The sequence below is a fragment of the Magnolia sinica genome, chromosome 4 (genome assembly GCF_029962835.1).
Source record: "Magnolia sinica isolate HGM2019 chromosome 4, MsV1, whole genome shotgun sequence".
Taxonomy (NCBI): domain Eukaryota; kingdom Viridiplantae; phylum Streptophyta; class Magnoliopsida; order Magnoliales; family Magnoliaceae; genus Magnolia; species Magnolia sinica.
The window spans coordinates 5,458,572-5,484,031 of NC_080576.1; the positions used below are offsets into that span (position 1 = coordinate 5,458,572).

A 25,460-nucleotide genomic window follows, 5' to 3' on the forward strand; every position below is an offset into this window, starting at 1 on the left:
AATGATAAACTAACGGTCCAGATTAATCCCAATTGTGTCCGACCCGAAAATTTTGCTACCTGACTGTTAGGCAAGATGATATTCAAAATCGGGTCCCACCAGCTGAGGCTACGGTATCTTGCCCACCTGGGCGTGCGCTGCGACTCGGGCACGACTGCAAGTAGCCATCCTTCTCAGGTAGAGCGAGACCCGGGCCGGGCCTCACTTGACATGGTGCGGCCCTGACTGTAGGGCCCACCCAGATGTATTGCAAGCTGTCCTTCCGATTTTCTAGGTCATCTTAGGATATGAGCTTTAAAAATGAAGCAGAAATAAATCTCACGTGGACCACACTACAAAAAACATTAGTGATTGGACGAGCATTGAGAACTTCAAAGGTTTCAAAATAATGTTTATTTGCCATCCAATCTGTTGATATGACCATAGACTGGATGAAGTAAAAAAATAAAATAAAAAATAAAAAATAATAATACTAACTTGATCCAAAACTTTTGTGGTCCATTAGAAGATTTTAACGGTCAATCACCACTTTTTGGCATAGTTTGGTCCACCTTAGATTTAGATCAGCTTCGTTATTTTTCTTATGCCCGAAAATCATCTGGAAAAAGGATGGACGGTGTGGATATACTACAAATACATCAAGGTGGCCCACGTTCAGTGCCGCACCTAACACTCAAACCATTTCCCGGAAAAACCGGATTCACGGAGAGCCGTTACAGCATATCTCGGGGAACCAGGGGGTATTTCCGTCATTAAAAAATAGCATGAAAGAACAGGCGTTCATCTGACAGGTATCTGGAGGTGGATTTCCCTGCTTCAATGCTCTCCCAGAAACAGAAAGACATAAGAAAATAAAAACAGAGCAAAACCACTGGGAGAGAGATAGAGAATGGTTTTTGTTTTTCCCCCCTCTCTAGCAAAAGCACAGAAAATGGTTTTGCTTTTCCCGTTCCTACTCTCTCTATTGAATTTGTGAATGATATCTAATCCCCAATTTTCACACATTACGAGGCTCTGTAGCAATAGATTCCTCTTCTTTTCTTTTCCGATTTTTTTTTGACATTTGGCTCTCTCTCTCTCTCTCTCTCTCTTTTCTTCTTCTTCTTTTTTTTTTTTTTCCTCATCCCCTCCTTTTCATCATTTTATTCGGCCACTCTGCCAATCTCTCTCGTTTCTATCCCGAAAAGAGAGTCTTTTGCAGAAACCCATTTCGTTTTCTTCGTCCATCGGATAAATCCATTTTAGGATAGCTGGTTTCATGCCCCCCAGCTGTTCTCTCCCTCTCTCTCACCTCCTTCCTTTCCTTTTCATGCCTTTCCGTGAAATGTGGTTTCCACAGCTGCGAGTGCTCTCAGAAGACGAGTGCTTGTAAAGGGGAGTGACATACGAGGTCGTTTCCCGTTGGTGTTTTTGGGTTTCCGGAAACGGAGGCTTCTCCAAGTGGGTTTTTGATTTGGAAGGAAACAGAGGAGGTGGGAGCCGCGGAAGTGCCGACAGTAATAAGGGTTTTCTGAAGTGGGTTTTGGTCTTTGTAGAGAATCTCAGAAGTTTCCAGGTGGAGGAGAGCTGCTGTTGGTTGAGGAAAAAAGGGGTTTGGGGAAAAGCGGAATCTACTAGCTTATTTGATGTGGGTTCTATGGAATCGTTGGAAATGACGTTTTCTGAAGTGGGTTTTCGAATTCGGGGAGAGACTCCGATATTTTGAAGTGGAGACGGGTTGTTTTCTTTGTCTAGAGGGTTGGGAGAGGAGAGAAGAATAACTGGTTTTCCGAGGATGGGTGCTGATGGAATTTTGAGAATGGAGGTTTCTTGAAGTTCTTTTCTTTGTTAGAGAGCTCTATCGGGAAATGGGTTGTTCGAACTCAAAGGCCGAAAAGAGTGAAGCTCTTCGTCTCTGTAAAGAACGGAAGAAATTCATCAAACAAGCGATAGATTCAAGGTATGCTCTTGCTGCTGCCCATCTTTGTTATATTCAATCCCTCCGAAGCATCGGAATCGCTCTCCGACGGTTTGCCGAGGCAGAGGTTTTGATAGAGTCGTCATTGTCTACTTCTGCGACAGAAGTGGACAAAACCCCTTCACATTCTTCGTACCCATCACCATCTCATTCTCACAATGCCGAAATGATTGATTCACCATTACACAATGAAAGCCCCTTTTCTCCGCGTATCTCCACCACCAGTTATATGAGATTGGGTGGAAGTACTGCTGTGACGGTTAGGATGGATCCGTCCTTGAATCGCTTCATTGAAGATGAGTCATTGAGCTTCCCACCACCGCCGCCTCCACCTCCAGAAATTGGTTCTTGGGATTTTTTCGACCCTGTTGGTTCAACACAGAACCACAGATTCCACAGTGAAAATGCGTACGGCCAAAATTTTGATAATTTGATGAATCTGAGACAGTTCAGGGAAGAAGAAGGCAGTCCCTTTATGGAAGTAGGAAAGTGGGAAAAGGTTGGTTTAAAGGGAAATGATGATATCTTTATAGGGTCGATCAGTCCAGAATTTGAACCAAGGGCTCATGAATCTTCCAGTAATCAAGCTGCTCGCGGTAAAAGTAGTGGTAGATTGATGATGTCAACTGCTAATTCCTTCAATGGTTTTGCATCTGAGAGATCCGGAGACCTAAAACAAACACAGGTTGGTGAGAGGAAGATGCCCAAGGTTGATCTCATTGCAAATGGACCAGTTGAAACTTTGGCTGGAAACGCCTTGTCTGAGCAATGCAATTCCAAGAGGGAGGAGAAGAAAGGGCCCGAGAAAGAAGTCTCTGCAGAAAGAGAAGATCCTTCCGAGTTCATTACCCACAGAGCTAAAGATTTCTTATCGAGTATAAAGGACATTGAGCATTGTTTTCTCAGAGCCTCAGACTCTGGCAAGGCTGTCTCAAGAATGCTAGAGGCAAACAAAATTCAGTTAAGCTGTTCGGAGACAAAAGGTAATCCATAAAATTTTGAAATCTTGTTTGATAATGTAGGCGGCCTCTTGGGTGTTGATTCTTATGTTTGCTTATAAGAGATTTTTAAGGAATCATTGCACTGCTTACTGAGAATTTGGAGAAGAGGATGGACCACCTACAACCTTTTGTAGGTTAGCCTAATATGCAACCTATCACGCATGCCAACATGTTGCTAGAGTACAACATCCAAGCCATGTATAAGGTGTGCCCCCGCCATGATATCATCTGCTGCAAGAATAAGGCTGGTCAACTTATCAGGTGGACCACATGCTTGTTAAATAAGACTGTTGGCTTGTGATATAAATCATCTCTTTTTTTTTTGGCAGGGTGACCCACCTGATGAGTGGACCATCCTTTTTTTTTCACCAGGTGATCTTCATGGTGAGGCCCACTACATGCATGGCTCGGATGTGGTACAGACATGACCAAGTTGGCATGTATGAACCTACAACTTGTAGGCAATCATTCCTCTTTCGAAAACTATCATTTTCCTTCGGCTTGAATTTTGTTTTGTTTGAAGTCATGAATCTTTTGGTGAAAAGCTCATTGCATGGTTTTTCTGATCCTTAGGGAGATCCACTGGATCCATATTTCTTGCTGCTTGCCACCTAGTTTGTTGCAAGGGGGAGTCTGAGCTTGTTCCTCATGGTAAGTTGGTTTGCCTCAGTAAGCATTCCAGTCTTCCAAATTTTGATATTTCATTGGACAGCAATCTTTGATTTCTTAAATATATAAATGGGCAGTCGTGTTCTTTTTCGATAAAGCTTATGGTTTTATATATCCCTGGAAATGACTTATATCCCAAATCTCAATATCTATGTAGAACCTCCCCAACATGTGACAAAGGTTATAACATGGAATCGATCAACATCGTCCCAATCATCATCGTCTAAGAATCCTCTTGCTGCATCAAGAGATGACATCGATGACAGTGGCAGCGATTTTGTTGAAGAGTTCTGCATGATTTCAGGGAGACATTCCTCTACTTTGGAGAGATTGTATGCGTGGGAAAGAAAGCTGTATGATGAAGTGAAGGTATTAGAGTTACTCCTTTCATATAAAGCATATTTTGATCTTGTTTTTCTAGTGCATTTATGTTACATCCAAAATGCAATTGGAGTCCGCATTTTAATCACCAATTATAAATTGGGAACACATATGGAATGTTTGTAGTTACAATGTATTTTTTTTGATGTAGAACCTGTTAACAGGATTCACTTAGTTCAATTAATTTAAGAATTTTACATGGAATGACTTTATGATAAATTGGCCATGCTTTATGGGACAAAATGTTGGGCAGTTAAGGAACAACATGTTCATAGGATGAATGTAGCTGAATTGAGGATGTTGAGATGGATGAGCAAGATGAGGAAGGATAGAAGTAGAAATGAATGTATTCGAGGGAACTTGGGAGTAGCAACAGTAAGTAATAAGATGAGGGGAAGTAGACTAAGATGGTTTGGTTATATGTAATGGAGACCAAGTACCACTCCGGTTAGAAGTGAGTTGGACAATTTGAAGGCTCTAAAAAGGCAAGGGGAAGGCCCAAAAGGACATGTATGGAGGTCGTAAGAAAAGATTTGATGACCTATAGTCTAACTAAAGCTATGGCCCTTGATAGAGTGGAATGGCGGAACAGGATTCATGTTGCTGACCGCAATTAATTGGGATAATGCTTAGATGTTGATGACGACGACAATGACAACTTTATGATAGCAAGAAAAGAATAAGGAGGATGATAGATGGTATATGGAAAAATCTATGATGGTACATGACATCTCTTGTATCCTACCTAAAGTATATCCTGTATCCTGCAATACTTGTTAGATGATTGGATGTTTCAGAGGACAGCTAGAATCATCTCTTCCTTCCCATCCTTGTAAGTCAGCAATTGTCAAAGTTCAATCTTTCAAGCGCATCACCTTCACCACTAAAATGAAACAACAAGAAAAAGGCTCCTAACTAATGGCGTTTGTGATTCAATAAATAACTTGGTAGTGTCTTTTGAATTGTTAGGTGGCTAAATCTCATTACCTCCATCACTACACCTCCATATTCAACTTAATCCTCTGCCATGGATTAGGTTTTTTTTTTTTCCTTATTTTTTCAGTCTCTCATCTCTACTACGATCCAATTTGGAGATCCCTTTTTCATTCTTGAAGAAGGCATATCTTACCCATATCCTCGCCATGGTAATAGTATTGCTAGATTAGATACAAAAATTTCCTTAAATGCAAGAACTCGAATAGTGGAAATATTTTAAGTGAAGAAAGAAAAACAAATGGATTGACTGAAAATCTTCTTCTTCTTCTTCTTCTTCTTCTTCTTCTTCTTCTTTTTTAAGATATCTTGCCACATTCGCATCTTGGTACCACCAGGAAACTTCTTCTTCTTCTTCTTTTTTAAAAGATATCTTGCCACATTCGCATCTTGGTACCACCAGGAAATTTCCTGCATTCCGACCTTCCACATTAACCTCTTTGTATCTTCTCCATGATATGATCTAGCTCTCAAGCTACTAGCCTTGCATGTTGTCATTGCGGACACTCAAGTACCTTGAAATTACAAGGGTAATTGTATGAGGAACCTGGAAAAAATGCAAAATAAAAAATGCAAAATGAAAGAGAAGTCTTTTGCACTTGTTTCGTATACGTCATTTGTTTCGTATGCAATTTCTAAAGCTCAGCTTCATGTTTTCTTATACATTACTTGACAGTCATCCTTCTTGAGCTTTCTGTTTCCATGGGCATTTGGTTGCCATTTTCTGGCTTTACAAGCCATGTTATGCTCACTACATGGATTTTGCATTATTATTGATTACTGCATTCTGATCTTTGATAAGAACACATTTTTATGGATGAATTTTAGATCAACCTGGAGTTTCCCTTTTTGTGTGATACTAATAGTATTGGAAACCTAACATAAAGTGGCATTGCACCAAACAAGAATTTCAGACGTTGAGCGAACCATTACATTGCCATCTTGTGTCAGTCAATGTTTTAAATATCAACGATATCGACCAATATATCCTACAATATATCTTGTATCCCACCTGTGCGATACGAAATGCACAGGTAGTGCCGATATATCCCACATGTTTGATCCGGTGAGCATTTTCAATTTCTGATTTTTTGTTGAAATTATGTTAAAACAATGTCAAATGGTTATAAATCCATTGGTTCTTCATGTTTTGCATGAAAAATCATGGAGTTTGAGCTTTGATTTCAATATCCATTGGTTCTTCATGTTCACTATGCTTTTTTTCGAAAATTTCCTTCAATCAGCTATCAATTGAGAGTAATTTCAAAGTGTTTAGGAGTATTTGATGAAATGATCATCACATACTCTAATTTCGAAATTTGAGTGTAGATGATCCGATTTGGGAAAAATTAGGGAATATTCAAAATTTCCCCAATTTCTCCCAAATTGCTTGCAATGTTGCACTCCAAACATGAAATCAAGCATGTATGAGGGTTGATCTACTGATTTGTTAAGTCCTTGTCAATTTTTGAAAAATAAAAATCATTTTCTAATTTTTTTAAAAAAATTAAATTAAAATTAAAATTTCCCTTCAACCAGCTATGAGACTAATTTCGAGGTATTTAGGAGTGTTTGATGAAATGATAATCACATACACTCTAAATGTTATGCATTCAATTTAAATATAGTTGCATTAGTTTAATCAAACAACGCATAGCTTAGGACCTATACAAAGGAAACCTATTATGGGCACTTCTTTTCTGAGATGTTATGATTTAAAAGTGTGCATTAAGGTCTTTTTTAACAATCCCTAAAGTTTCATTGAAAAATTCAATCAATTTTCCGATTTTTCCCAAAAAGTGCGATAAGTAACCCGATACAAACGATATATCCCGTGTGATAATCGAAACATATCTGTATCCCAAGGGTGCAATACGTAACGTTATACTGATGTTTCAAACACTGGTGTCAGTGGGCTCTGTGCTGGTCTTTGCAACCAAACTATAGCATGTCCTTTGCAATTTTGGTACGATGGTGATGGTGGTACATGAACTCCATCTGTGCGTGTGTGCCTTGTGCTCAGTGGTATGTCAGGTGTCTTTCATGACCCTCCTTTTTTGCTTGTCCTTCTGGGGCTACGGGCATTTGTCGGACTCGGGTTTAGCACTGGGTGGTACCTTGTTGGCGTGCAAGTGCTGTCAATGCGAGCTGCTGCCAATTTGCTTCCAGAGCCTGGGTAAAAGAGGAAGGGCGATTTCCAGTGGTCAACTTAGCATAGAAGTTCTTACAACTCACCATTTAAAATCTGACTCAAAACTGCTGGGCGAAAGGCTTGGTTGATGATGATGAATGAATGAAGCATGACGTATGTTTGAAACATTTTCTTTTGGTTCTCAAGCTTCTTGATTTCCATGTACTTTTTTGGAGCAGTTACCTATGGTCCGTTGGCTGATAACATAAATACTAATCATGGCTGCAATTTATTCTTCAACTGCTGCAGGCCAGTGAGTCTATTAGGAAGGACTACGATCAGAAATGTAACCTTCTGAGGCATCAATTTGCTCGGGATCTGAGTACTCACGTGATTGACAAAACTCGAGCTATTGTGAAGGATCTACATTCACGAATAAAAGTATCCATTCATGCAGTTGATTCAATAGCGAAGCGGATTGAAAAGTTGAGGGATGATGAACTGCAACCACAGCTTGTAGAGCTGATTCAAGGGTCAGTGTCTATATCTCTTGCAGACCATTTTGAGTGCTTTATTCATTGAATAAGCTTGGTAGATCCATTTTGGTTTTTCTCTCAATCTTTTGCGTCCTTGTACAGATGTTGGATGCTATGCATCTTTTGGCTGAAATCTGAATGATCTGTTAACAGTGAAATGCATCTCATACCATTGCAGTTATGTATTATTGAAGAGAGATGACAGATTTTATTTGCTTGATTCTGCATGTAGTTCCGTATCGTAAAAGCTGTTCAACATTTCTGAATTATATCCTGTAGAGGAACTTTACCATCGGAAGTCTTGTAGGTCCTGCTTACCAGCAAGAGTGTCGTTTGCTGAAGCACAGGATTTCATGCCCGTTGGGCCTATAGTTTGGTGATGAAAACCATTTATCTGATGCGTCCCACTATATAGGGATGCCCCAAATAGCTTTCAGATTGAAAGATCCCAACCCTTTTGATTTTTGGACTGTTTTCTGTTTTTTTTTTTTTTTTTAAATTATTATTAATCATTTACTCTGTTTATAGACCATTGATCGAAAGGTCAGGATATTCCAATCGGGAAGGTTTTGGGGGCATCCATTGTACCATTTGGTTGTTTGGTTCATTGAACTATGGCTCCAAATGGTCAGAATCCTGCATGTCAGCCCTGTTCATTTCCGGGTGAGCGCGAACCTAAACATTCCAATCAACCGGGCAGCAAATTCCCCATCTGTGTTTCTTCTAATGATATGAGATTGACCCTGCCATGGTCTCTTGGAATGGACATGGACTGCTTGGAATGGAATGCTTGTACCCATACGTTGAGGAAACTTGCACCGATATGTAGTGAAGCCCTCATCTTATTAGAAAGTTGTTGTCAGAGCATAAATGGGTTGTTAGCTAGTGACGTTTCAATGCAGTCTTTTACATGCTCATCTGATTGCAAATTCAAGGATCCGATTACAGCAGTATCATGATTCATGAATGCTGGTCCTCTGCAGATCGATCCGGATGTGGAAAGCAATGCTCGAATGCCATCACACGCAGTACATCACCATCACACTAGCCTACCATGCAAGGAGCTCGACTACAGCATCCCAGAGTGAGTCGCACAGGCAGGTTGTAGTCCATCTTCAGCACGAGATCGAGAGCTTTGGGTCTAGCTTTGTGGATTGGATCGGTGCCCACAAATCCTATGTTGAAGCTCTAAACAGCTGGCTCCAAAACTGCATCTTACCATCCCAAGAACGGTCATGGGGGAGGAGGATGGCCTTCTCCCCCCGCCGAGTTCTGGCCCCACCTATATTTGTTCTCTGCCGTGATTGGTTGGCTGGTATCAAAGCCCTACCATATGAAGAACTCTCCGATGCCATCAAGGGCATTGTATCCAATTTACATGGTTCGTTTGGGCAGCGGTTGGAGGAACAGCAAAAGAAAGAGGAGCCAAATGACATGGACAGCAACAGAGGGTCAGGGAGGAGAGAGGATGAGGAGAAATGCAACCGACTTTCGAACTTAAGCAGCTTACAAGCGAGCTTGACTCGGGCATTTGATCGCCTGACTAAGTTTGCTGAGGCATCGCTAAAACTGTATGAAGACATCCGGCAGGCAAGCGAGACAGCCCGTGTTGCATATACAAACGGTAGAATGAGGTTTTGAGGTTTTTCTGCAATTAGATGGGTGGTGTCCAAGAGGGAAAGACTGAGCTAAAAGAAGGGTGGCTGGTTGTAAGATATTTGTGGATGGAAAGAACTTTCTGGAAGGATTTGAATAAATTCTTGGGTTTCTATGGTGCAGAAAATTTTCCCAAAATTTAAATTGGGTACAATCTGATATTTTCCATTTGTTGTAAATTTCTCTTTTGTTTGATCAAATACAAGGCCATGTCATTTTAAGGTTCTGCTTTAACACCTAGTTCTTGCCTACACGGTTGGTATTATCTCATTTTAATATGGCTTTACCGAAGGAAATCCCATGTTCAGCAGCAGGTGCATGCCCTTGAAATCTCCCCCACGCTGGGAATCTGCACTGTTGGATTGGTTGAATACTTATGTGGAATGTGGACCACTGGGCAACATGTTCATTTCCAATCCATATTACCATCATGTGCATGTGGGGTGCATGAGCTTAGATGGTTGTATATTTGGCACATGTGACGCACATACATGAAGCGTCGTCCCCTGTCAACCAAACCAGCAATAAGCTATCATTGTTATTCCACCTGTTTTTTTTTTTTTTTTTCACAAAGACATGCTATCCTGGTAATTTGTCATATTTTGGAGTGTCCACAGTTTCCATGCATAAATTGATTTGACAAACCATGGACAAGTTGGTTGCCGCAAATAGGTCGTGCCAATGAAACTTGGATGGGTATGACAAACCATGAATAAGCTAACCCAAGCAGCTGCAACCCAAAATGCAAGCAGGTTGCTCCAAGCAGCTTGAATCCAAAACGCCCCCTGATCATCTCACCAATGAGTTGTCTGTATCACAAACCAAACTCCTCAATATCCCATGCTCAGTCTGGACAGCATCCTCTTGCATGCTTATGTTTGGTGCGGCATTTATGCTGATGCTCCCTACTATTCAGTGTTCCAGACCCTTCATCTGGGGGGTTCCCTCATGGATAGGTTGTCATAATCGCCATCATCATTGGCTTCCACCTATTTGTGGTCTCCATCCATGGCGGATGAGTATTGAGCCACAAGTCCCCTCTACCAAACAAGCCCTGCGATTGCTTCCTTGCTCCTGTTTTTTCGCTGCTTGCATACAAACCGCTGGATGTCCAGCCAACTATCTGATGGCATCACCCATCCAGCAAGGCCCACTAGATGAACAGTCAAGATCACTGAAAAGTAAATCCCACCTGTACAAAGTGCTGCCCGATCTCAAAAACCAGTAATTTGGACTGAGCATTTTATATTTCTTCTTCGATATTTACCAGTCTCTAATGAAAGAAGTAGCCAAACATGGGATAAATGAAAAAAGGAAAATGAAGCATACATTAGCATTTGCTGCTGTTGAATGCAAATAAGCCATTTGTGCCTTCTGGCCCACCAAAAGAAGTGGAATGCAACCAATGATCAATGGTCCATTATACATAAACTTTGACAATGAAGTAAAACTCTCAGTGCATCAAATTGTGAAAGTTCCTTCAGTAATGTTTGCCATATGATATGGGTTTTATTTTAATTAATTCCCGTATACTCCTTTTTATGTGCTCTCCAGCAAGCATATACATGACTGCAAGACTCCTACATAGCCTTTCAGCATTTGGTTATTCTAACACAACCGTGGGGGAGCCCGTCTTCAAGATATTAGAATCCAACATTCTGGGTGTATTGTGTGTACACTTCTGATTTCATGCCAATTGGTGCACGTATGACGCTATCCGGAAGATCAAATGCATCTATAAGTTCACCTGCAACGTTCTTCACTTGGAAACTCAGGTATTCTGCGAGTTTGTGGATTGCCTGAAGGGGGGGGGGGGGGGAAGAAATATTAGAACTTATATTAAACAACTTGAGAAAAACATGAAAGCCGTATCAATTGCATGTGTTTTGCATTTTTTTTGAACATTGGTAGTTCCAACCAAACCAGACACATTGCCGAATTTTCATAATTATCACAATACCTTAGCTTTATTGGGAGCCACATAATCTACATTACGGTAGGTGCCTATGTCATTCCAGATTCGATCCAAGGCATAAAGGTCACATACAAGCTTCAAGACAGAACGTGTGCTCCCGTCAGGACAGCTGCAGCAGGAGACTGATTACACTCAAAACAAACAAAACAAAACAAAAGGAGAGAATAAATGGAGACCACAAATAAGATGTACCTCTGCACAGCTTCAATGAACTTGGCAAGGATCACGGATTCTATATGGGACTCTGCAAGCGTCAGCAGATGATTTAAGCATCTATTCCATGCACCAAAACCACCAAGATTCTTTGTGTGTTTGCGGAGTCGCACAGCGACACTTTGAAGCAACCGAGATGTTCGGTACTGTACACATGGAAATCATATTGACACGTGAAATTTTGTGCGTTTACCATACCGCTATAATGATATATTTCATAAGTTGCAAAGAACACACACCCTGAAGGCATCTAGCTGGAAGGTAGGATCTCGCAAGTGCCCTTCTCCTTCCCAGCGAGCAGTTACTGGATTTGGCTGAGAAAGATACGAACCCATCGATTCTCTCAAGTAGTTCCATGTGACTGTGAGTGTCCCGCCTTGAAATTTTTCTTTGTATTGCTTCAAGAGGTCAGCTGCAACCTATATGATAAGTTGAAAGTTCACTGTCAAACTGTGCTGGAATGGAAGAATACTGAGGGTAGCAATAGGCCAGGCTCAGGCTGAGTTGGGCCCACCAGAAATTGCTCGATTCCATAATCAAGGATATAATAGCTGGGCCTCAGGCCTCACAATTTACTGTCATACATCAGCCAGATCGAAATGACTGTTGAACTTGGGACCAGGCATTGTCCATTTATTAATTGCGATTGATATTCAGGTCCGCACCCAACTGATGGGCCTAAAAATGAGGCCCAAGTCCAGCACATGGCTGGCTCCAGCATGGCAGCTTGATAAGCCAGCCCAGCAACTGTAAGCCCTACACTAGGTGGATGAAGGGATGGTGGTTAGTCTCAACCTGCTGCAGAAGCACTGTGTTGTCTCCTTCAAATGTCTGAAATATGTCGTGATCGTTTCGCAGACTGCCAAATCGGTTAACGGCAGCATACCCGTGGCCGCCACAAGCTTCTCGGCAGATGCTCAAAGATTTTGCTGTAAATGATGTCACGTAGGCCTTGAGGCCGGCGGAGAGAGCATGCACGTCTGCGACAACCTGATCATCATGAGACTTCTTCATCTCGGAATATTTCTCCATCAAATACTGAGTTGCGAAGTGAAAGCCATATGTTGATGCCAGCATGGGCATGAGCTTGTGCTGGTGAGATTGGTAATCCAGGATACTGATCTCAGCCTGCTTGGGAGGGCCAAATTGCTGGCGAAGCAGAGAATACCGGACAGCAATAGTGACAGCAATCTTCAGGACACCGACGGAAGAATATGCTATTCCAACCCTTCCTCCAACGAGTTCCCCCAGGGTAGCACCGAATCTTTTATTGATGGATGGGAGGCTGCTCGTGTATTTTCCATCACGTGAAACATCTCCAAATCGATTGAGCAGATTATCTCGAGGAATCCTTACAGAACGAAACCTCAGTGCTCCATTGTCAACTCCATTCAGGCCAACCTTGTGGCCGCAATCGTGTATTTCAATCCCAGGAAGCGCACAATGTGTCTCCAAGTCCCTTATTGGGACAATGAAGGCATGGATACCCATATCAGTGCCTTCTCTTGTTTGGTGATTTGGCAAGATGAGCCTTGCGAAAACTGTTGCAAACTTTCCATGAACTGCTGCATTACCTATCCACCATTTAATGGCGCCGTCATTGGGAGTGTCAATTATGAACTCATCAGTAACAGGATCGAAGGCGGCGACTGTTTGCAGGCCTTGAACATTTGATCCTTTTCTCCAAATAGACCAATAGTCAGTCAGCATGATATAGAAATTCAATTTCATGACTGAAAATTAAGTAACCATGCTGATAGTGGAAAAGATGTTAGGGCCCGCATAGGTTGGTGGAATCCTCTTTTCTACCGTGAAAAGAAATTGCTTTTCTCAGATGCGACGTTTCTCCCATTTCTAACAACAAAAGCAGCTGTGGAAATTGATTTCCATTTTCATGGTTTTCCTTAAAAAATGGCAATTTCAATTTCCTCAAAAAACCTAAGGAATGGAGATTTCCATGTTTTTCTAAAGAAAGCTCTCACTTTTTTACCATTGACCAATCCGCATTTCTATGAAAATCATAAATACTTAAACAAAAATATTATTTATGATTATTTTCCACAGATTTCCTCCAATGTGATATTTTCCTTTCCAAATCTAATTTTTGGATTCCACCAATCCAAACAGGCTAACAAACATAGATTTGAGATATCCAAATGGAGGATCACACAGACACTGAAGTTTCAGAACTCTGGGGTGGTAAAAGAGCTTACCATGATGGAGTTCTGTCATAGCGAAACAACCAGGATACTCCAAATTGTCAATTTTGTTGAAGTACTTATCTATATGTTTCTTGGTTCCTAAGTTAACCACTGAGCCTCCCCAAAGACTGCATAAAAAGTACTATATAATCAACTCACTTCTAACTATAAAGATCATTTGCAAAGGCATAAGATAATGTGAAATAGTAATGGTGAAATCGGTCATAGAACAGTTGAAAGATCCAAATTTGACAAGAAATTCTAAAGATAATTGAACATCACTCAGAGCAACTCATTCAAAGCTATCCAAACATGTAGTGCTCACAACAACCATTTAGGACCTTGGAGGACAAACTCCTGGTCATTTTGGAGAATAGTTACAGCATAACATTGGCCTACAGAAATGGATTACTCCTACAACTTGGGTCTTCATGCCGAGCAGGTACGGTTTAAGCTGGAGGGAGATACATGGTTTTATGTAAGGTTTTGAAAATCAAAATGAGAGCCAGGTGAGGAAAACCATATCAGCCAGATTGAAAAAAGACCTGATCACCTACATACCACTACTTGTGGTACAGGGCATCTTTTAGCCACAAGATGCATTAAGGAGGAGATAAAAGAATAATTATTTTAATGAATCTTGTGGCTAAAATATGCCCTGTACCAAGTAGTGATGCAGGTGCCTGTATATGATCAGTTCTTAATTTAAAAAGGTTTTGAACGTGCAAATGTCAGCCATCTCGAGTTTGGCTGCAGTTGAACATCAGCAAGGTTTATCACCTAATGACATGGCAACAAATGAAGATGACTATGCGTAAAGTCATGGTTTTTATCACATTCTCAAGTGGCCATATCAGCACCCTCCTCGCCTAATGACATGGCTACAAACAAAGATTAGCATGCAATCATGTCACATTGTTAGATGTTACTGACCATGTTCTCCAGTTGTCATATCAGGCGTATCAGCAGCCTCCTCACCCATGTCATGGTAAGAAAGAAAGATGAGTATGCAATAATGTTATGTGGTAGGATGCTGTTGACCATGTTCTCAGGCTGCCATATCACACCTCCTAAAACTGAATTCTGATCTGGATGCATTTGTTTTTCATTTTTCCCCATGAAGTCCAACTTCTTGTAAAGAGATCAAGAAACTGTTTACAGCTGCGAATTCTTCTGGTAGGTGTGATTCCGGCAATCCTCATCCCTCCGGGGATCCATTACTCCCATGTCTCACAGAAGTGATTTTACCAGCCACCAACTGGCAATTTTCAGATGTCCTGACAGTTTAGAAAGGCTTTACATTGACATGCAAAATTGCTACCAATCTGATCATCCATGGGAAGGGATATAAAGCATGAGATGGCCTTGACACTTAATACTGATAAGCCATGGAAGCACAGCCCAGATATTTGACAAAATGCCGGAATAGATGAGAGAAATGATGTTAGACTGTGGATCACCAGTAACCAATGTTGTCAAAATCCTATGATCTACGATTTACAACTTGAGTCGAATATCAAGCAAAACTATTTAAATCCCACCTTGAATCCCTTTTTAGATGAACCCTACAATTCTATGCTTTGAATCCTACATTTACTATTCAAATTGTACTTGTTCTCTTCTGTTTTAAGCTTTACTTGGCTTTCATTTTATGTTTTTAAATTGGTGGGGGCTTTACGTGGGCGTTTGGATCGTAAGTTACTTAAGCTACTTATACCTCAAGTAGTTTATCTTGGTTTCTACTGATTAAGCTGAAGTGATTACGTACCTTTTAAGTAAAAAAGTTGCTTATAACTGTGATCATAAACCAAACTTATCTCAAATAAGTTACTTATCTACTGTTGTAAGTAGAAAAAGTAACTTATTTGGTGGTATCAGAATGGGCCCTAAGAATCATTTAGAAGAGGTCAAGTATTTTATTTTATTCTTTATAAGAGATCACATAATGGATATCCTCTTCAACGTTAAATTGTTTTGCATTTTTACTTCTTAATTGGTTGAAACACCAAATTGATGTATGACTTATCTGGAATGTTTTTATAGATGATTGCAATCATGTTGACCTATATATATTGTGGTAATGGTGGTTAAAAATCAAATTATCTTTTTTTTGTCGGTTTACAACCGAATGCTGCTTTTCCAATGTGATTCTACACTCGAGAAAGATAAAAAAGAACATAAATTATTAAAGGACTCTTGTATGTTTTTTTAAGGTAAATTTCTTGAATAACGAAACATATAGGAAAGACAAGAATCATCTAACAAAATCATGATATGGAGGTGTAATGGTGCATATGGATGGAAAATGGATATCTAATGAATTTTTTCTGATTTATTTATCTTTTACGGATTTTCTTCAAATTTTTAGGAAAACATAAATTAAAAAATAAATAAAAAGTTAAAAACTTACGATTTACTATATGATTTGTGATTAGATACAATTTAACCCAAATTATGATTTGTGATACAATAACGATTTTGACAACATTGCTGGAAACAATCAGATTTTCAATAAATGGAGGTGAGATGAGATTCTGTTTGATATTTCTCTTTGTTTCTCACTTGCAAAAGGTTGATTTATTGCCATCTAACGTTCAGATTCTGTAGGATCACACCAGGAGAAACTGTCCTGTTTCCTCGATGTTTCATTCCACACATTCTCAGTCACATCCTTGTTACATGTGAGTGACTTGGGATATTCAAACCAGAGAAATGAGAGAGGCCATATGACCACACGCACATACACACATACCAACACAGGGTAACTTGGTATCATAGACTAAACCCAGTTTTCTTTTCCCCCACTATGCTCAAGTCATTACAGAAACATTTATGGGGCATATAGACTACTATCTGAAAATCAAACAGTCCCAAATAGGAGCATGCATAATAGTACAATAAGGATGTGTTTGATTTCTCAACGGGATTGGATTGTAATAAATCAATTCAATCAAGTGGCAATCACCAAAGTGGTTGCGGCACCATCATCATGACGACCAAACCCCTCCTTACAGTTCCATGCATTTCGAGAACCTGAAACTATCAAAATTGTAATTGGAAGGCTACTCGGTCATTATGAATGGATTGAGAATAAGCTATTGGTCATTTCCACTCATTAACTTGAGTTATTGCAATTCATTTTGACACAGAATCCAAACATGCCCTCAAGGAGCACTGTACAAATTCAACAGCTTCAGACATACAACCACTACCGGGACTATAGAATTCAAAACAATTCCGTTCCTGCAATCCTAACAAGAAAATTCCACATATTAATCAAAAAGGAAAACAATCAAACCATACATTCTAAATAAGCATAACACTCCAAACAAACAAAGCATTATTTATACAACCTCAAAGCTATGGATTTCAAGAATTCCTCATTGAATGCTATATAAAACAGTACTAAAATCGTTCGAATTCACCCTTTACTGTACTCAAAACCAGCCTACCTACCAAACAATGGAGTATCTTCAAAAAACAAAAGCCAACCCAGATCATATAATCAAGCAAAACCTCAGCTCGACGAGTCAAACAAGAGAAAACCCATATCGAATCTCCACCAATTTTCAACAAAAACACACAAATCTACCTGTACTGCACCCCCAACTTGATGCCGAGCGACATATCGACACTCCCAGCCGCTTCCAAGATTGCAAAGTACTTGGCAGGGTCCTCGAGAGCGTACTTGAACGGACGAATCCCTGCCTCCCTCACCAGCGCAAGGAGCTGCCGCATACAGAGCTCCCGGTGTTCGTCCTTGGAGATCTCAATCGGCGTCTGGAGGTCGGGCCGGGATTCAAAGAACCCGAACACCCTCTCCTGGATTTCCCTGTTCTTTCCTCTCATGTAATTCGAGAGGACGGAGGGGCTCACGTTTAGCTTCTTCGCCCTGGCGCACGTTAACATCGCCAGCTGATCGGGGTCTGTGCAGTGATGAAGGGGTGTTCTGGGTGAGGCGAGGTGCAAGGATATCCGTTGGATCCGCCTGAGGGCGAGATGCTGATCGTTCTCAGCCGTTGGATCTGGATTGGGATTTTCCATTGTGTGGGATCCGGACAGCAAGTGAGAGCAGAACGGATATTGGACTGTCGAAGGCAGGAGCCGGTAGGAAAAGTGGCCGGTTTGTATGCAGCGGGGGATGGAGTCGTATTACGAGTTTACGACCTGAAGCAACGTGGCGTGAAAGTATTGGATATGTCGACTGTGCCAGTCAGTTATCCTGGGCTCGCCTTTCAACGTCATCGGATTGGTTTGGGGCTATACATTCATATGTTAGTTTTCTACTGTTTAAAAATAGTGGTAACCCATCCAGAACATTTGTGGATAGAGCACATCTCTAAAATCTGAGTCCCTTCGTGGATAGAGCACATCTCTAAAATCATACCGATTAAGCTGTCTTAACCTTTCAAGTTAATTGATATCAAATGGACGGATTGAAGTAAAGTTGCGACGGGTACATGTTATAGGAGAAAACCCGAGAGTGTAATCTTCTCACTGCTTTTTTTTTTTTTTATTTTATGCTACGTACTCAGTTCTCCTTCTCATCAAAAGGTTAGAAAAACCAGCGGGAATAATCTATCATAATTTGAATGGCATGGATGATTACAACTATGTCATTTTTAAATGGTGCTAGACTAACAAAGGAACTTGCCATTTCAGATAGGATTGTACATAGGGTATATCACAAGTACGGTGGCGGCTCGTCTCTGAGAAATAATTTCTTTGGTTAGCTTAAGCAATGGATCTGGACCGTGCAATTAGTTAACCACTTCTTGGATTATATATATAGTAAGATCCATAATAGATTGGAAGTTGATTACTATTCTGTCCATTGCACTTTCATGGGATCAACGGTCCTAACAGATCACATCCCAATAAACAGCCAATTGATGTAAGTTTGGTTGAAATATCATTCGGTTAGTCCAAATCGATGAAAACAACGGATACGATTATCGTTCCCACGATTTGTGCCATGACGAAAATGGTATTGGCCGCACAGCAATACACTTCATCTGGGTAGGTTGGACTGTGACGGCATTGAGCCGATTACGCAAGTTACCGTCTCGCGTGCTATCGCCACAGATGGCAACCGGTCCACCGTGCACGAGGCACACGTGTTACCAATCCACTCCCTCCAAATGGTGGGCCCTACAATGGATGCAGCAAAGCGCGAAAATGTCATGGATCTAACCATCCAAATAATTCGTTGTCATTTTAATAGATGCTTAAAAAGGTGTCCCAACTATTTGGGATTGGGCCTGAATCAAATTCAACTAATGAAATCAGATGGCTGAGATCATCTGATCTATAATCTTCCGGTGTGGTCCATCTGCATGGGCCCTCGAATTGGATAACCGTCGCTATGGGTTGTGTGTAGCATATTATATTTGTGGGTGGGATGCCTGTGGTTGGAACCAATGCAAAGTAAATGGAAACCGTCTGATCGATGTGATCTGGCTACTGGAGATGGTGGGCCATCTTTTAAGTGCACTGAGTAAACTCTGTGGGGTCTACCGTGATTTATATATTTTATCCACTCCTTCCATCCATTTTAATATATAATTTTAGGCCAGAGCCTAAAAATGAAGCATATACAAAGATAAAATGGACCACATCACGGGAAACAGTGTGAATTCAACATCTACCGTTGAAAAGTTTTTGAGGGCCACACGAGTTTTGGATCAAGCTTATATTTGCGTTTCATCTTAATCAATGTTTTCCTGATCTTATGAACAGGTTGGATGACAAATAAACATCACTGTCGGGCCTAGAAAGGTTTCAACGGTGGAAATCAATATTCCCGCTGTTTCCTTTGGTATGGTTGACTTCAGCTTTCATTATGCTTCATTTTTTGTCTCAACCCCTTAAGTGAGCTGGGAAAATGGATGGACGGCGTGGATAAACAACGTGCATTCAAGGTGGGCCCAACAGAATTTACTCAATACGATAAGAGACTTTGGTGGGGAGTATCCTGGGTACAAACGAAATTCTGATGTAGCGAAGCAAAGGGGATTGGTTGCGGGAGCGGATTACTGCGCGCCAGCCTCACCCACGAGGGTGCGGCCCTTACCGTGGGCCCACCTTGATGTATGTATTATATATCCACACCGTTCATTCGTCTTCCATGTGATTTTAGGGCATAATTCTAAAAAATGAAAAAGATCATTATTTTAGAGCATAATTTTAAAAAATGAAAAAATTCAAATCTTAGGCGGACTAACACTATACTATTAAAAATTTCCTCGAGCATCGTTCCGTTGATAAGGTCAAATAAACGTGGATAGTGGGAAATAAATAAATAATAGTTTTATCCAAAACCTATGTAGCCTCCTAGGGGTGTACACGAACCAAACCGAGCCAACTCGGTCAACTCGCTCGACTCAGCCCAAAAAAGCTCGAATAAGCTTGACTCGAAACTAAGTTCAATTTGAGTTGAGCTATTTTTTACAACTCAAAAATGAGTTTGAGCCGAGTTCAAGCTGGCCCCAGCTCAACTCGACTCGAATCGATATATGAATCGACTTGGATCGACTCGGTGATATGGTGTGTGTGTGTGTGTGTGTGTGTGTGTGTGTATATATATATATATATATATATATTATTTAAAAAAAAAAACCCTAAAATTCCATTTACCTCTTTTCAAAATACACCCTATTGCCCCTCTCCCTGCTCCCTCTCTGCCTGGCCCCTGCTCGTCTCAGACCTACGCCCGATCCTCTCTCCTTGGTCGTCTCAAAGTCCCAGACGACCCTCTCTCCCTGCTCCCTCTCCCCCTGGCCACTACTTGTCTCAGATTCCCGCCCGACTACCCCTCTCAACTGTTTAATCTCTCTCTCGTCTCTAGCCGCCCCTCTTAGCTCTCTCATCTCTCTTTAATCTCTCTCTCTCTCGTCTCGCCTGACTAGCAAGGTTAGTAACCCGACCAGCAGAGGCCATCTGCCTCTCTCTGCTCGTCTCGCCGCCCGACCAGCAGAGGCCCTCTTCCTCCCTGCTTGTCTCCCTACCGACCAGCAGAGGTCGTCCACCTCTCTCTGGTCGTCTTGCCGCCCGACTAGCAGATGTTCACCGCCGACTAGCCTGCTCGCCCTTTGCCCGCTGGTAAGCACATGGACCAACTCGGCTCGAACTCGACTTAAAAACTCAAAAGCTCGAAACTAACTCAAACTGGTCCGATTGCTGACTGAGCCGAGCCGAGTCGAGTTCAAGTTGGGTGTGCCTAGTGACCAAGTCGAGCCGAGCTGAGGCCAGCTCAACTCGGTTAGGCTCGATGTACACCCCTAACCTCACCTGGAAATTAAATCTGCTTGATTTTTGGGCTAAGCCCTACAATTATCTAGAAAAATGGATGAATGGCGTTGATATAGAATGCAGGGCCCTGCGGTAAAGACCGCACTGTCTTAGGTGAGGCTAGGCCCGCACCTAATCCGCACCCGAGCAGTGGATCAAATCTGTCCATCTGGCCAGATGGCCATAATTGAAATTGACAGGATGTCGATTTTACCATTGAAAATTGCCTATGGACCTTTTACCGCAAATTTTTTGTGGAACTCAGATTCAAAATATAGCGCTGGGAGGCTATCATTTCCTTAAGGCGTGTTTGGATGGACGGATTGGAAGGGATTGAGGATAGAATGGTAAAATCTCGGGAGTACAAAGGGCGTGTGTGTTTGGGCGGGTATATATGCCATAGACGCACTGGATTTTAAAGGGATTTGTCTACGAAGGGAGGGATTGTGAAATCCCTCTTGAAGACTACATCGAGCCCATCCCATGGCTCTTCTTCCATCCAGTCGTATAGATTGACTGGATGGAAACTTTCAGCTCAACGTGGTCGCTCGAGTTGGCGGCAGTGGAAATGTTGGCGTAAACAGGTATGTCTACAAATAGGGTTGTTTGGAACGATGATGGTTGTCTTTGTCCTTGTGACGGTCGATTTCAGGTGAGCAATGACCTTTGATTCAATCCCATTTCGGCCGAGGTAAATCTCCCTCTTAAATGATTGTAGCAACATAGATTGTTACTTTGATTTCTTTGAATTGAATTATTATGTTGATTTCTCATACGATGCTTTCCTAAAATCATGACCTTGTTAGTCTTAATTCGAATTTGAGATAGAAATTGGGGATTTTGCTTCCTTCATGTTGTGATTCATTGTTCCTTTGATTATCATGTCGAATGGATTTTTTTCTGCACGAATTTTGGGGGTTTGCTGTCTGCAGATTGTGCATGGTACTTGAGATGGTTTCTATGATTTCATATAATTTTTCTTGAAATTTGGGGGTTTACTGTAGATGAAGTGCATGGTACTTGAGATGATTTCCACAACTTTATAAAAATTTTCTGATTATTTATGTGTTTATGGTTGAGAACTTTTTCATGGGACCCTAATCTACATCATCTGGATTCTATCATTTATGTTTGAAATATTTGGGGTTTTTAATCTACATGTGTAGAAAAACAGAGATCTACATGAGTGCATGAGAATCAAACTGTTGGTCAAGTTCCTTTCATCGTGTGATTTCATTATCGCCAAACATACAGAGATTGTTTCATCTCCTTTAAATTCATGACTCTTTTGTATGTGATTGGTGATACCTTATTTGTAGAATGGGTCTTGTCATTATAATCCAATTTAAATTGTTTCATTGTATTTTATTTTTTTTCAAACCATAAAAGTGACTTAGTTATTGTTACACACTTACTATGTGCTGGGCAAAACAAGTATTAGATCTAAGTCTTAGGTGAGAAGAACATATATTATATACTGTTTTTTATTTTTTATTTTTAATTATTATGGTTCATATGTAATTTACAACAGTAAGTCACCACTGTTTCTTATGGTATGGTCCACTTAAAATGGCGATGAGTTTCAGTCCACTTAAGATCTTCATGTTCATTCTTTAAGTATGAGGTATTGGTGATGTATTTGGACTGGTTACGTTTCCTATGATTTTAGTTACTCTGAAACTGTTACATTTTTTGTATTTTGAGTTTCACGGATAATAATTGTTATAGAGTTTGTTATGTTAATGGAGACTCTAATTTACTTCATGGTTTTTCATGATATATGTAATTTGTGTTTAGTCTATCATGTATATTAGCCCCTGCAAATAGTTCATTTCCAACTCCATGTCTTTCATTCTTTCGGGGACAAGAACTGGTTGGCTTGGAATGACATTGCCTTCATGAATGCTATGAAAAACCCATTCCAATAATTGCATTGCCCTCATGTAAGGCAAATCAACAGGTTATGGCCTCCTTGATGTACATTCTTTATCCATGAGGTATTGGTGATGTATTTTACTGTAAAGTATGTCCAAGCCATGCTAAATCAAATGTCTTCTCACATATATTCATCGTGTCATTTCATTGTGGCCAGACATACAGAGATTGTTTCTTCTCCTTCATGCTCAAGACTCAATGTATGTGCTTTGTGATGCCTTTTTTGTAAAATGGGTCTGGCCATCATAATGCTAGATTTGAATGTTTCATTGTATTTTTATTTTTTTTAAGTTTTTATTTTTTAAAAGTGAATTTGTTACTGTTACACTTCCTACATATTAGGCTAAGCAAATATTAGATTCATGCCTGAGGTGGGCAGAACATATATTAGATGTTGAATGGTTTTTACAACCCATATGTAATTTAAATCAATAAGTCACCACTGTTTCTTATGGTATGGTCCATATAAGATTTTGATGACTTTCATTTTTTACTCTGAAACTGTTACATTTCCTGTATTTTAAGTTTCATGGGCACTGAACTGTTATAGAGTATGTTCTGTTAATGGAGACCCGTATGTACTTCATGAATTTTCTTACTATGTGTAAATTGTGTTCAATCTATTAATGTAAACTAGCCCAATGGATTGGTTCATCTCCAGCTGCATATATTTCATTCTTCCTGGGACATGAACTGGTAGGCGTGGAATCGCATTGCCTTCATGAAAGGTACAAGAAACCCATGGGGGTAATGGCATTGCTGTCATGTAAGGCAAATCAACAGGTTATGGCCTCCTTCATGTACATTCTTTATCCATGAGGTATTGGTGATGTATTTTGCGGGTGAGTGATCATATGGTATAGATTGTCTAAAAGAAGTTTGTTTTTGTTATGCAAAGCATCCACATCCGATGAACGCTCTAGGTCAGTTTTTCAAGACTGAATGGGGCCTGAGCTATTTTTAGCAGGGCCCAACTGGCAGGACCTGTTCTAACAGGGTCCACTAGTTTTACTTGGTGCCTTATACATGCGCAAAAGACATTTATCTTCATATAATTTTTTGACTGCTTCTCTTTACTGTTGTTTACATGTCATCTGTGAATCGGTTTCATTCCTAATAAACTTACGTCATTCCTCAAGTTCAAGTTCCTGAGTTTATTACTCTAATTCTTAGGAATTTATTCCACACAGGCCATTTTCAGCTAAATTTCGGGTATGTACATTGTTACTACATTTACTAATATTTGAATTTTTTCCATTCAAAACTATTACTTTACCATACAATCGTAATTCAATATATGCTTTAGTGAAAGGTCTGGATATCTGTTGCATATATACCATATGTAATTTATCAAAAGTATTTGAACCTCTGATGTTTATATACTTACTGGAATTAAACTCTGGTATAAATAAAATGACGTAGCTGTATGTAAATCACACATTTACATTCTTTTTATCAGATAATCCTCATGGTAAGATATTCAAATTGGGAACTAGATTAAGCTATCGATTTAGGATTTACATTAAAAACACAATAGTATATACATGTGTAGGTGCACAGTTGGCTTAGAGTAGATAATGATGAGGACGAAGATATGGAATAGGCTGTTGTCATTCAAGCGATAACAGCTTATGTAGCAGCTATTGGGAAATACCGCCGCGTATACATGTTCAAACAACCGTCTCGACATGGAGATGATGAGCAGGTGAGGTTCATCAACTCTATCATTCGGGCGACAGACAGAGATTATGTAACTCAACTCAGGATGACTCGAGATACTTGTTTTGAATTATGTACTAAACTTCGCGAGAAGATACATCTGTGCGATACTTGTAATGTGAGTCTAAAAGAACAGTTAGTTATTTTCCTTCACACCGTGGGTCATAATGTTCGAAATCGGGTAATAGGACAAATTTATTTGATCAGGTGAAACCATTAGCCGCTACTTTCATCGTGTATTAGATGTCATTGTATCATTGTACTATGACTTAATTAAACGGTCAGGATCAGAAACACCCTCTTAGATCCAAATAAATATAAATTGGGCTTCATATCATTTTGATTGATAGCCATTGTATATTTATATTTTTTTCACAAACTGCTATTAATAAGTTCATCCCTAAACGAAATTTGATGAAATACATCTAGGATTGTATTGGTGCAATTGATGGGACACACATACCTGCTCACGTCCAAGCAGCGGATTATGCGAGCTTCCGCAATCGGAAAGGGTTCCTCTCTCAAAATGTATTTGTAGCATGTTCATTTGATATGAATTTTATATATGTATTGGTCGGTTAGGAGAGTTCTGCTTCGGATGTGAGGGTGCTACGCAATGCTTTGACTCGATCAAATGATCCTTTACTTGTTCCACATGGTACTAGTTTGATTTTCAAAGATTACTCATTTAATTAATACTTATGAAATCTTCAATTGTCCACTTAATGGAACATTTATTCAAATGTGTAGGAAAATATTATGTTATTGATGCTGGATACGCTCATTCACCTGGTTTTATAGCT

The 25,460-nt window shown here is 40.3% G+C and overlaps 2 protein-coding genes across 2 annotated transcripts; one reads left to right on the top strand and one right to left on the bottom strand.

Moving 5' to 3' along the window:
- Positions 1-789: 789 nt before the first annotated feature.
- Positions 790-9,545, top strand: LOC131242240 (protein ALTERED PHOSPHATE STARVATION RESPONSE 1). Its single transcript, XM_058240759.1, has 5 exons — positions 790-2,940; positions 3,532-3,609; positions 3,785-3,996; positions 7,442-7,665; positions 8,652-9,545. The coding sequence occupies exons 1-5, from the start codon at positions 1,848-1,850 to the stop codon at positions 9,307-9,309; spliced, it is 2,265 nt and encodes a 754-aa protein (XP_058096742.1). The 5' UTR covers positions 790-1,847; the 3' UTR covers positions 9,310-9,545.
- Positions 9,546-10,721: 1,176 nt separating this feature from the next.
- On the bottom strand, positions 10,722-17,853 carry LOC131242241 (acyl-coenzyme A oxidase 2, peroxisomal). Its single transcript, XM_058240760.1, has 7 exons — positions 17,306-17,853; positions 13,726-13,841; positions 12,308-13,188; positions 11,752-11,931; positions 11,492-11,658; positions 11,285-11,408; positions 10,722-11,123 (listed from the first exon to the last, which is right to left on the bottom strand). Exons 1-7 carry the CDS (start codon positions 17,755-17,757, stop codon positions 10,968-10,970), a joined length of 2,076 nt encoding a protein of 691 aa, XP_058096743.1. The 5' UTR covers positions 17,758-17,853; the 3' UTR covers positions 10,722-10,967.
- Positions 17,854-25,460: the final 7,607 nt, after the last annotated feature.

Bases quoted from the DNA above. Each gene is read 5' to 3' on its own strand.
- LOC131242240 (XM_058240759.1), top strand. From the start codon at position 1,848: ATGGGTTGTTCGAACTCAAAGGCCGAAAAGAGTGAAGCTCTTCGTCTC. The intron at 3,997-7,441 runs GTATTAGAGTTA...CAACTGCTGCAG, and splicing joins AGCTGTATGATGAAGTGAAG to GCCAGTGAGTCTATTAGGAA. The intron at 7,666-8,651 runs GTCAGTGTCTAT...GGTCCTCTGCAG, and splicing joins CTTGTAGAGCTGATTCAAGG to ATCGATCCGGATGTGGAAAG.
- LOC131242241 (XM_058240760.1), bottom strand. From the start codon at position 17,757: ATGGAAAATCCCAATCCAGATCCAACGGCTGAGAACGATCAGCATCTC. The intron at 13,842-17,305 runs GTAGATTTGTGT...CTTTTTATGCAG, and splicing joins AAGTTGGGGGTGCAGTACAG to TCTTTGGGGAGGCTCAGTGG. The intron at 11,409-11,491 runs GTACATCTTATT...CTCCTGCTGCAG, and splicing joins TTCATTGAAGCTGTGCAGAG to CTGTCCTGACGGGAGCACAC.